Genomic DNA, 12,238 nt, shown 5'->3' on the forward strand with positions numbered 1-12,238 from the left:
GGCACTAATGCTAACACCGGGGAACAGGGAATATAAGCCCAGGGTAAGAGCAGGAATAGTTGCCATCTTTTCTGGTATCATGTGGAGCATCAGCCACCTCAGAGACCCCCTAGACAGGTGACAGAGCAAGCTCCTTACAGCAAGAGGAGGAGGATATGTGATGGAACACATCTTTCCCAGCTCTCCTTACTTAACCCAGACTCGGTCACACCTAGCCCCTGGATGGTGCCTCCCTGCCTACCTGCACTGAGCAGGGACCCAGACCAGTCCACTGGGGTCTGAAGAAGCTCTGAGATGACCCCCACACACACTCAGTTTGTTTCCCAGTGGAAGAGCACAGCCACGCTCTGGTCCAGACATGTCTTTTGCAGGGGAAACAAAGATGAGAAATGCAAGGAGACAGAAACATCATATCTGACCTCTCTTTGATCAGGAGGTTGGATTATATGACCTCCTGAAGCACCTTCATTTACCCCATTTACCTATGAACTTATCACTGGAGAGGCACCACAGAGCACCAGGGGTGACTTGGTACTCGCACCCTCTCAGTACAACTCCCGCATCTTCTCTCAGAGGTCAGCACAGCCTTGGACATTCTACCAGGTCTCAACAATGGTCACAGTTTGGGGCTAGTAGGATGGTGCAGGGTGACCCCACTGGTGTTGGTTTGTCCTCTGATACTCACTCAATGTTCATGCGCATCACCATGCCTAGGGAGGAGTACCCTGCCATGGCAAAGTTGTCCCGGTAGTGCCCCAGCCGGATGGAGTCCAGCCAGTCCTCCACTGTCAGGCAGCTGGCCAGGTCGAGGAGACCCCTGTTGAAGGGTGTTTGGGTGAACCTGGGAGCAGGACAGAAGGGGTTAGTCCAGGAGGTGTTGGTCTTAGGTGTCGAGGATGTGCGGTCCACCTCAAAGATTCTATGACCCTGCAGGTGAGGGCAGGACAGAGAGAGCTCTCGCAGGGTGGTAAAAGCAGGTATGGAGAAGGGCAGTGAAGCGCAGGATGCTTCCCACTGCCCACCACAACCTGTGCTCACGGGCCCTATGCATGTCCGGGGAAGCCACTGCTGTTAGAGCTGGACAGAAATATCCCTTATGTGCTGCAACCCACATGTTCTGCCCAGCATCAGATGTCAACCCCTGCTCACAGTGCTCAGAGTCCTTACCGGCTCACAGTGGCTGTGCACTTCAAGTTGTCAGGGCTGCGGATCAGCTTGTCCAGGATGCCTACAATCTGGGAGAAGCGTGGCCTCTCGCTGCGATCCTTCTGCCAGCAATCCAGCATGAGCTGGTGCAGGGCTGTGGGGCAGCCCATGGGGGCTGGCAGGCGGTAGCCTTCCTCCACTGAGTTAATGACCTGGAAGGAAGACAAATGCCGAAGTGGAGCTGCACCCCCACCCAACTCCCATCACCCCAGAGGGCTGCACACAGGGAAGATCCCTGGTGCGTGAGCTGCTGGGGCTATCAGATGTGGAAGTGGGGAGGGGTGTATACAAGATTCATGCTGGACGACAAGTGAATTGCCAGTAAGTTGTGTGCAGTCTCTGTGGAGAGCTGGAGGCAGGCTGGATATCATACCCCTACAAGAAATCACTGCTATGACAGTGAATTTATTAAGTGGTCCAACAGACCTAAATATTGAAGCTTCCCTCCGGCAGACAAGCCACAAGAGCTGCACTCACACTAAGTTGTTCTACAACCAGGGCTTGCCACTGCTCAGCAAGGCTGGAGGAAGCCCTGCTCAAAGGAACTGTGCAGAGGAGGTACTGTAAGCCACTGCATCCATGCCCTGTTGTCACCAAAGCCACTTTCTAAAATAATAAAAACTCTAAGAAAAGAGGGGATTCTCAGAACTCCCAGAGCAGGAAGAAGGCAGATAGGTTTGTATTTCATTGCCTCCTTTTGGAGATTTTGCTCCCAGGTTTTAGTCAGGAATATAACCTACATTTTTCTACAGTTTTCACGCTACTCTGGAAGTAAGAGTGGCTTCACATAACTCTGACAAGCCCAAAGCCTACTGCTGGGTAGTGCAAGCCTGGGACTCTCAGCAGTCTCACATGAGCAGTAGAAGTGATAGACTCTCAGCACTGGGTGCAGGAGGGACTGTCAGGCTAATGCTGTGGGGCTGCAGTGCTCCTAGGGAAACCCTGACCCCTTCCAGGGAATAGTGAAGGTGGCACAACACACGCTGAAGCTCTGCAGCCAGCAGAAACGCTTGTAGAGAGTAGCAGACACGGATGGGGAGACCCACCATGCACACAACCAGGCAATAGCCAGGAGCCATGGTGCTGCAAAGGGAAAGGCTGCACAGCGCAGTGATGAGCAACACGCTGATGTCCCCACGGAGGGGACAAGCACTCTGTACACGGCCCTGTGGGGGTGTGGGGACAGGAGAGGACGGCTCTTTGGGTCCCTTTCCCCCAGTCCCCCCGATAGGCTGGTTTGGGTGAGGGCAGGAGGAGAGGCAGGCTTGCCACCGTGCTGTCCCGCATCCACTCACATCCCGGTTGGTCATGTTCCAGTACGGGCGCTCGCCGTAGGCCAGCACCTCCCACATGACGATGCCGTAGCTCCACACATCGCTGGCGGAGGAGAACTTGCGGTATGTAATGGCCTCTGGAGCTGTCCAGCGAATGGGGATCTTCCCCCCCTGAAAAAGTGAACAACAGTGGAGGCTCAGAGCATGCAGGGCTCAGGCATCCCTACCTCCCTGCAGCTGGGACAGCAGATTAGACAAGCGATATGCTAGGATGGCATCTTCTGGAACGGACTGAGGAGGCAATCTGCACGAGATAAGCCTAGAGACATCCTGAAGGATGACTTCAAGATACTTTCAGTGGAGCAAGGAGAAAGCTGTAAAAGCAACAGCTGGTTGACAACAGAGGAGGAACACAGGGTACCACCTTATCATAAATTTCTGAACAAGAAAGCATCCTCATTTTCAGGATACCCTGACTGAGACCTCACAAGAGATCCTGAGATCCTTGTTCTTGATTCTGTCACTGTATTCTTGTGGTTCAGCTTTATGCAGACTCTGCACCTAGTCTTCCTCCAGAGCAACCAGCTCTGTTGTGTTTCACTATGCCAAAATGCCTCAATGCCTCTGCTTGTGACATTCCTGGTGGCTGCTCCATCCTCTAGTGACCTCCCTGCTTGCATTCATATTGGAGACATGAGACAATGTCTCTAGAAACTGGGCAGGATTGGAAAAGGTCAGCAGGTAGGTGAGCTCTGGTCACTCAGGTCACCTTCCTGACTGAGTGTGGTCACTGACATACCTGCCTCTGGAAACTTGTTCACAAAGATTAAAAGCACTAGGGGAAAGCTCAGAGACTGTCTTGGCGGGAGGAAGGCCAGGCTATGTGTGTGCCTGTAAGCCACGGACAAGGAGATGAGCCACTCTGACATCAGGAAGCCCTAACTGATCTTGGGCTCCTCCTTACCCTTCCTTTGAGAGTCACAAAGCCAAGATGCAGAAGCTGCTATATTTGAACCAAGAAGCAGAAACCTTCCTCAAAATTAAAGGATCTGGAATATCAAGTTATTCCTTGAAGTATCAGAGGGAGCAGCTGAATGTAAAGAAACACACAGGACACATTCTGGTTCACTTCTCCACTTGGCTGAAGCCAAGCCAAGAGCATGAAGGCCATGTTCTCCAGGCTGGGCCACTGTGCACTCACACCTGAGAGCTGTAACCCCTTTGTGCCATTCTCTGCATTGCCATCAGCTGCCCCAAAGTAACCTAAAATCTTTCTGCTTCTCTAATCTTGGTCCTTATGAAAAATGATGCTCAGACTCCTCAGCTGCAGCTCCAAACTGGCCTCCATCGGGAACTGTCTATCTACCACATTTTCCCAGAAAGAGGTGCGCCTAGGGAGCACACCAATTCCTTTCATGGCCAGAGAAAAGCAAAAAGAGCACATTCCCTTAGTGTGCTTCATTTTGTCTCTGATAACCTCCAGTGGAGGAGTGCATCAATCTCCAGAGCTGTCAGGTTGGCCAGAAAAGTCTTAAAATGGCTTCATAGACAGAAGTGTTCTACATTAAAACAAAAACACCTAGGTTGCAAACCTAACTCCCACTCTTTCCACAGAGTCACATGGAAAAACTAGTGTGTGGCCACACTACCAAGGTGTGCCATAATACCCACCTACTGACTGATGATTCTAGGACAACTGAAGGAGTGGATGGAGCTGCACAGCCTAGGGAAGGACTCCAAAAGGGACATGGGAATGTCCCCCTGCAGTGGGCCATGTGTGCCCACAGGAGCTATTGGCTGGGGAGGTTTGATTATCTCCCTGCTCTCCTGTAGCACCGTCACTCTCCCACCCTGCTTCTCTTTTTTCACTGCACACTTCGGTTCTGGGATGTCCCTGTATGAAGGACAATGCATTAAGATTCAGAAACTCTTTGGGTTCATGCTCTCGGTCCAGATATCAGCAGTGAGGTGCCAATCTCCATTCCTGACCTGCCTATCTTGACTTGAGAGTGTCTAATTTCTCCATCTGTCAGTGACCTGGGGCGATCTCCCTTAGTAAAGATCAGCAAGGCTGCAAAGCTAGGAGCCACGCACCGTGGTGGTGTACGCAGCATCAGGGTCATCCTCCAGGATGCGTGAGAGGCCAAAATCGGACACTTTGCAGACCAGGTTGCTGTTCACCAGGATGTTGCGGGCCGCCAGGTCCCGGTGCACGTAGCCCAGGTCAGACAGGTACCTCATGCCCGCTCCGATGCCGCGCAACATGCCCACCAGCTGAATGATGGTGAACTGCCCATCGTGTTTCTGGAAAGGAAGTAACCCAGAGTTCATTTGTGGGTTTCACCAGCATCCTAATGAAGCTTTCATTAAACTGACCCCCCAGCACCTCTCATCTTTGTCTTAGTAGCTCCTCTAACCCCAGTGCCTCTCTCTTGTCCTGCCAGCCCACTCCCTGCCCTCCCGGTGCCTCTGACACACTGGTCAGGCTGGTGTCCCTGCCTTTGTAGTGCTGCTCCGGGCAGCAGGCCATGATGCCCTGGAGCCTGTGTCTGCTGGAGAGGTGAGAGTGCAGAGCACACTGTGAGGCTGAGACTGAGGAGCAGGAGCCACCCTCTCCTCCGTTCACTCAGCCCAGGGGGATGTGCAATGAATAAAAATACAGAAGAGTTCCTTACCCTGAGGAAGGTATCTAGTGAGCCATTCTCCATGTATTCAGTAACAATCATTACCAATTTGCCTGCAGAAAACAAGGGGGGTCGAGTTAGCAAAGAAGTCACCGTCCTCCAGGAAGCCCATTGCCAGGCTTTTACTGGGAGAGATGTGAATCCAGGCCCGTGGATCTCCTGCAGCCCCACAGAGAAGTCTCATCCCTGCACCATGCAGGACAGGTACTATGGTGGGGATGTGGCAATAACCCTGACACCACTTCCCTCCAGGTGCTATTGATGTGGCTAGGTCAGCTTCATTATCCCACTGAAATTTGCATGCCATTAGCATAACACTTTGCATCAGGATGCGCGTTTTTGAAGGAAGACTTCAAATTATTATTCAATACAGGCAGCCTTTCAAATAAATGCTAATGGGTAGGACATCTAAGCCAATAACCCTGACCTGGGGTGCACTGCAGAGCAAGACGGGGAACTGCCACGTGGAAAGATTGTCCTTTAAGAGAAGGCAAAGGGTGGGACGGCGGGGACCCCGGGTAAATGGACATCTGACAAGTGGGCAACAGGGGCAGCCAGTGGACCGAGTGCACCCAACGTGATCCCTGACTCCCATCTCTCAGGCTCCCCGCAGGGACATATGTTCCGGCTCTGCCCCACCCTAGGGCCCTGTCCCCTCCAGCCACGTACTCCTGGTCACCACCCCCTCCAGGTGAATGACGTTGGGATGGTCAAACTGCGCCATGATGCTGGCTTCACTCAGGAAGTCCCGTCTCTGCTTCTCCGTGTAGCCTGCTTTCAGTGCCTTGATGGCCACAGGAATCTCCCTCTTCCCTGGCAGCTTCAGGCGGCCATAGCACACCTCTCCAGACTCCCCTGCAAGGCAAGGGAAGGTGAGGGCATGGAGAGCTCCTCAGCTTCTTGCACCGACCCACCAGCACCATGGATCACCCAGTCTGCTGGTATGCTCACAGCGTGCTCCAGCCCCTCAGGACTCCTGGGCTCTTGGTGCATTGCTGCCTCTGAGTACAGAAAGGACTGCCCATTTCTGGCTTTCAGTGCCACCTCTGGGAACTGGGCAGAGATATCAGAAACCACCTGTCTTAGATGAATTTTACTGAAGGTCATGGGCCAAGAGTAGTGATTACAGTGGCACTTGCTTTATTGCTTTTAATGAACAAATTTGGGAGCTTCTTAGAGAAGCAGGGATGTCTCTCAGCTAGGATTCCTAATGCTGCTCTGGGGTAAGCCCTTGGGGTGCTGCTGGTGAAGTTCCAGCTCTGTCTCTGCCCCATGCTTCCCTGCAAACCCCTATCCCTATGCAAAAATCCCTTTTGTTCTGAAAATTTACCATTTTGCTTGCAATTTCATTTGCATCTTGTCACCCCAGATGCTTGCTCTGAGGTTTGAAAGCAGGGTGGCTGCATTGGAGCACTCACGCAGGACAGGCTGAGCCATCTGCTGTGTCATCCTGAGCCTCCGGTGCCACGCCAACTGAACAGCAACCCTCTGCACCAGACTGCCTCCAAAGAGTTTATTTCACACACCAAAAAACCCCACTCTATCCATGATTTTGATCTTAAAAGGATAAGGAGCAGATGAAGCCCTGGCTGAGCACTGTGCCAGTGCTGCACAGACTGCTGTGGCCCCAGCAGGCTGTGGGGACAGCACAACCTCAGACCGTGAATCTCCCTGAGCAGATGTGATGCAAAGAGGCAGCCTGGCCTGGGGACTCACCAGACCCAATGACCTTCTCAATCTTGATCCGGGAGGCCTCAATTTCACGGGTGAACTCATGTACAGCTTGGCAGGGGTCCTCATATGTGTGGGGGTCCACATAGAACTTGGACTCGGGGAACTTCACTGCCAGGTTTCAAAAGGGAGAGAGGAGATAAGCTCTTTCAGGCAGCCCTACTGAGAAGTAGAAGCACCCAACAACCAGGAGATGATGGGCAGAGGCAGGACTTCTTGGATTAACATGCTGAGGAGTCACAGAGGTTGCAACCCCAAGGAAACCTAAGGCACTCTTTGTCAGAACAGTGTCCTCAGAGCAGTCCAGGACCTGGCTGCCCAGGTCTCCTCCATGTGATTGTCCTCCTCCATCACACCCCCACCCCTCTCCTGTTATGAATTTTCCAGTCTTCTGGCCTGCTGCTGTCTGGGATGAACCTGCTGCAGTCCCATCTCATGTTGTGCAACCCTCCAACTCCGTTATCAGGACTACCCTGGGATCAGAGCCCTTGCTCAGCTCTCAGACACGTCCCCAGAGGCAGGAAATGGTCAAAGCCCTTCCACTTGGAAACCACAGCAGTGCCAGGGGGTAATGGTCCAGGTCACTGCCCATCCACAGGGCTGAGGTCCCTCACACCCCGGGGGCAGCAGCAGGGAGGGTCCTACCTTGCCCGTTCTGATAATGCATCTTCTCCTCATCAGAGTCCTGGAAAGCCTTGCTGTACCCACAGTGCCTGCCATGGGGACACAAGGGTCAGAAGAGGGGCTCCTGTCCCTCGCTTCCACAAGCAGCCCAAAGGCAGGATGGAGGGCAACGCATGTCAGGGCTGGAAGCAGCCCAGGAGGAGCTGGAGCTAACACTTGGCCCTCCACCAGCTGGATCCCTGCATCTTGCTAGACTGACACTTTGTCCAGGAGCAAGGTACTTTCCAGGTGCTCTCCAAGACTTGGCAGTGCTAAAGCTGCAGCCCTTTTGTCTCTTTTGGGCAGCGGCATGTGTGCCCCACATGCCTGGCTCAGCCAAGCGGAGATGTGGCAGACACAGTCCCCCTTGGACCTTTCTGATGGAGAAGAGATTTCTCCACTCCTGACCTAGCCCCTAGCCCATCCAGTCAGCCCCCATACTGGTAGTGGTACTGGTATTATGGCTGTGGCTATGGTTATCATTATTGCTACTGCTACTGCTATTCAGACTGCTGGCATAAGAGGAAGGTCTGGAGACTGGCTCTGCCTCATGGAAAGTAGAGGCAGGGTGACCCTACGAAGTCTCTTGGTTGCTTATTAACTCCCAACCTATGGATGCTCTGGACAGAGGGGAGAAAAGTTGCACCCAAGTTCTCCCATCCCTCCTGCCCCGCTTGGTGACAAGCTGAACTGACATCCAGAAAACACTTACCTCTTCTTGCAGATTAGGACCACCAGCAACGCAACGAGGCCAGTGATGAGTGTCAGGCAGATCCAGACAATCGTCATCGTGTCATACCGGAGAGAGACTGGAAGAAGCAGGGTAGAAAGGAGTTGAGCTGCAGTGGGGAGTGCTCTGCTGAGCTCAGAAACTTATCTACCCCAATGGGGTCATGGTCGTCAAAGATAAAACACACACCCCCCATCCAGCCCCAGCTTTGTGGCTCTTCCAGTGTACAGGGACCATTTACACACGGGGAAACCAAGCACACATCTGGGAAAGCCATGCAGCCCAGCACAGAGAGGAATCTGGAGACTCAGGACCTCACCAGGTCTTCCCTGCCCTAAGTGCTACGTCCTTCCTCCCTCTTCCTTCTAATGTATAAGCACATCTCAGAGGGACAACTTCAAGCAAGCTCTGCAGGCTGAAACCCAGGAGATGTGCCCCCAGCCTCCCTCCCTATGTGATAGAGGAGCAATGGCCACAGAGAAGGACATCACCATCTCCCATGCTCCCTGCCCCACACTTCTCACATCCCACAGCCGCACACTCACCTGGCTTCCCTGTTTCCACCTCCACGGTCTGACTGAACCTCCCACAGCCAGCAGAGGTGCGAGCCCGAACCTGGAAAATGTAGCGGGTTGCAGGCTTGAGCCCAGAGATGGTGGCAGTGGTACCCTTGGATTTCAGAGTCGAATAGCTCTGCATTTCCTTGTCCTGGGGAAAAACAAGACCAAAAACCTTGCTGCATCAGCACAGCAACCACCAAGTCTTCCAAAATAATCCTTTGTGCAAGGCTGACTGATAGCAACAACTGCACCAGCAGGATTTAAACCGAGCCATGCCCCTATTTAAATCTGCCATGCTGGGACCGGTTTGCAGCAGCAAGCTCAGCGTTACCTTCTCGTAGTACTTGATCTCGTACTCCAGGATGATGCCATTGGGCTGGTCTGGCTCTTGCCACAGCAAGGTGACGCTGTTCTGGCCCGTGCTCTCCTGACGGACCACCACCACCTGGGACGGGGCTGGGGATGCAGACGGGAGGGTGTTAGTGCCTGCTGGCAGCAGTCTTGCGTGGGTGGGGGCAACAGGACACAGCAGCAGGGAAGGGTGGGACGGGAGCCCCATGCAGGACCCCTGGTTTAAACCATGTTTCTGTTTTAATGAAAGCCATGTAGAGATGAGGGCAGCAAAGGGGCTTGCAAACAGGCTTTTGTTCGCTTCAGTCACCTCAATCTCTTTCCCATGGAGCGAGCAGGCTCTGAGGAGATGAAAGATGAGGGCACTGTCCCAGCACAGGCAAGAGGGGACACTGGTGCTTCACTGTGATCTGGAGCCAGAAAGCAGAAGGGGCTGCAGGGCTGGAGGTCATGGAGGTCCCTAGCAGGACCCTGATCCCTCCAGCCCCATCTGGGGAAGGGGGAAAGGGGAAAGTGAAGAGGGAAAGGGGAGAGGGTAAATGCCCAGAGGGGTGATCAGGGACTGAACATCAGTCTAAATATGCCCTGGGGGTGCTCTCCTGCCCTGAGATACTTGTCATCTGCCTGGGCCTGGGTTGGGAACCTGTGAATCAGTCCTTGTACCTGCCATGTCCAAATTGGAGCTGCCACAGCCAGAGGAGCAAACTAACTGGTCTCCTTTCCCTCTGGGAAATCATCCCCTGGAAGGACCCCAGAGAGTGTGGTGGGGTGCTGCGGTGGCCAGGCACAGCCATTGGGTCTAACTCATCAGAAGGGGTCAGGCACCTCTTACAACCCTAACTGCCAAATGAAAATTAGGATGTGGTGGCTCTGGGGAAGATGGAGCTGCTGTATGCTATGGTTGCAGCACAGGGGTGTCACTGGAGCAGCACAGAGACCAGAAGAGGCCACAGGGGCTGCAGCAGCAGTGGGGCACCCAGGGACTGAAAGGCAGCACTTATAACTCAGTTCTTTCAAGCTGGCTCCTCTGAGAAGCAGAAATCACTGTTGGGACACAGGGCCCCAGGGAGCTGGGACAGGGTGGGATGGTGGGAACCAGCTAAACTTCATGGGCACGTGCAGCACTATCTCTCCAGACAGCCCCGGGGCATCTCTGCTGCACCTGCTCCTGCCCTGCTCAGCTTCCTCGGGACTGGGGGGACAAAAGCGACCAGTACTTGGCATGGGTAAGACAACCCGAGCAGCACGGCAGGGGTCCCTCAACCCCCCCTGGCAGGCAGGGATGCTCTGTGGTGTGCAGCAGCTGGAGCACTGCACAGGCACGGCAGCTGAACTTCAATCACTACCGAATTCCCAACCCTGCTAGTTTCACAGCACTTGCTCAGCAGCCACTTTCCAGCAGAGAGTGTGAAATGGGAATATTCAGCACTTCCTGAGAGTATCCCCCCTCCGAGGCATCAGGCTGACACTGCTCGTCAGCACTTGGAGGGACCATGCAGGAGCGAGCCGGCAGGACTGAGCCATTTCCATGTGGGTTCAGCGGTGTGCTGGAGAAGTGCTACGAGCAGGCATTAGTAACAAAAGGGCCTTGTTCTTGTGCCAGCCATGAGCTAACCCAGCAAGCCTCCCTGGGTTCTTCCTGCTGGCACCACCACCATGAGAGCAGAAGGAGCTCAGCCTCACAGGACGTTCCAGTGGGCTCCTTTCCAACTGGGAGGATTAACAAGAAGGGCCAGTTCCTGCCCTGTCCTCTCTGCCTACAGAGTGCTCCATGGAAAAGAGCTTAGCTCTGCTCTGCTCTGCTCTGGGGAGATGCCTAGGTGACCCTGGAGCAAGGTCACGGCTCACCTGGGCTAGAGCGTTGCTCAGAAGTATTTCCTGGGGAAAGAATATTTCACAGCAAGGGATTTGCAAAGGCGAGACATGCATGGGAGAGACTTTTCCCGGGAAACGTTGCTGTCACCTGCCAGGGCCTAGCATTGGTGTGAGCTAAGAGGGGAACATGAACTGCAGCTTGGCCCTTTGGGAAGGGACGGAAGGCTGGAGGAACAGTCTGAAAGTTTCATGCTCTACTTAGTGTTCCTGTCAATAAACAAGTGCTCTTTGTGCCCCTTGTTTCCTGCAGAAAAGAAGCCTCCACCAGCGGCTGCAGGCTGAAGTGGAGGGAAAGGAGGATGAAAAAGGGTACCACGAACCAGAGAAGGGTGAGAGTAGCTTGTCTCCAGCCCACCCTGGCTCCCTGAACCCACCTCCAGCAGCAGAGAGGATAGGGGTCGCATCTCCTGGGGGTCCCATGCCCATCACTAAACCAGCCCTTGGCTGCTAGGGCAGGTTCTGGCTCCTGCAGATACTGGCTGAAGCAGTGCTGGAGGCAAAGTCAGCATCACCCACACAGGCAATGCCTGGCGGGGGGGGGGGGGTGTGTCTGCTCCTCCTACCTGCCTGATTTGTTGTGATGTTGGCGACTGCAGCTCTCCTGGACTCCAGGCTGATGTCAGAGACGCCGTTCACCGCCTCCACCCAAAAGGAGTAGTTGGTGTGGGCCAGGAGGTTGGTCACTGTCAGCGCTCCCTGCACCAGGCTCATCTGCTGGGGCACAAAGCGGATCCCACTGCCGCACGCCTCGCATTGGCCAGCGTCCCCTGCACAGCGCCTGCAGACCACGTTGTACACGATGTCAGCACGTCCACCCTTGTCCAGGGGTGGGCCCCACTCCAGTGTCACTGAGGTGCCATTTACACTGGAGATCAGGTTCACAGGAGCAGAGGGGGGGCCTGGAAAAGAAGCAGAGGTTCGAGCAGAGCAGGGACAGCTGAAGTGTGTTGGAACTGGCAGAGCGTGGGACCAGCGGAGAGGAGCACCTTGGGCAGCATGTACCTGAACGTACAAATGATGCTACAGGGAATACAGAGCTGCCCAGAGGTGTGGATGCTCCGTACAGAAGAGAGCAAAGGCACAGAGAGGTGTCAGGGTGAAATGCCATGGCGATATGAAGCTCTGGATCAGGATGTCAAATGCTAGGCAGGCAAGAGCTGATGT

At 54.1% G+C, this 12,238-nt stretch overlaps 1 protein-coding gene across 1 annotated transcript in view; it reads right to left on the bottom strand.

Annotated features, from left to right (window-relative positions):
- The window catches only part of EPHA8 (EPH receptor A8), a 51,522-nt gene that overhangs the window by 2,167 nt on the left and 37,117 nt on the right, over positions 1 to 12,238 (bottom strand). The window contains exons 5-16 of the mRNA XM_032997290.2: positions 11,638 to 11,973; positions 9,180 to 9,304; positions 8,834 to 8,996; positions 8,271 to 8,367; positions 7,541 to 7,608; positions 6,881 to 7,006; positions 5,834 to 6,019; positions 5,156 to 5,217; positions 4,575 to 4,784; positions 2,502 to 2,651; positions 1,168 to 1,358; positions 686 to 841 (exon numbers count right to left, since the gene is read on the bottom strand). Of these exons, the coding sequence (XP_032853181.1) occupies positions 686 to 841; positions 1,168 to 1,358; positions 2,502 to 2,651; positions 4,575 to 4,784; positions 5,156 to 5,217; positions 5,834 to 6,019; positions 6,881 to 7,006; positions 7,541 to 7,608; positions 8,271 to 8,367; positions 8,834 to 8,996; positions 9,180 to 9,304; positions 11,638 to 11,973 (1,870 nt within the window). The remainder of the gene's footprint in view (positions 1 to 685; positions 842 to 1,167; positions 1,359 to 2,501; positions 2,652 to 4,574; positions 4,785 to 5,155; positions 5,218 to 5,833; positions 6,020 to 6,880; positions 7,007 to 7,540; positions 7,609 to 8,270; positions 8,368 to 8,833; positions 8,997 to 9,179; positions 9,305 to 11,637; positions 11,974 to 12,238) is intronic.

This window comes from Tyto alba, unplaced genomic scaffold (assembly GCF_018691265.1).
Source record: "Tyto alba isolate M040663 unplaced genomic scaffold, T.alba_DEE_v4.0 Super-Scaffold_20000042, whole genome shotgun sequence".
In the NCBI taxonomy this organism is placed as follows: domain Eukaryota; kingdom Metazoa; phylum Chordata; class Aves; order Strigiformes; family Tytonidae; genus Tyto; species Tyto alba.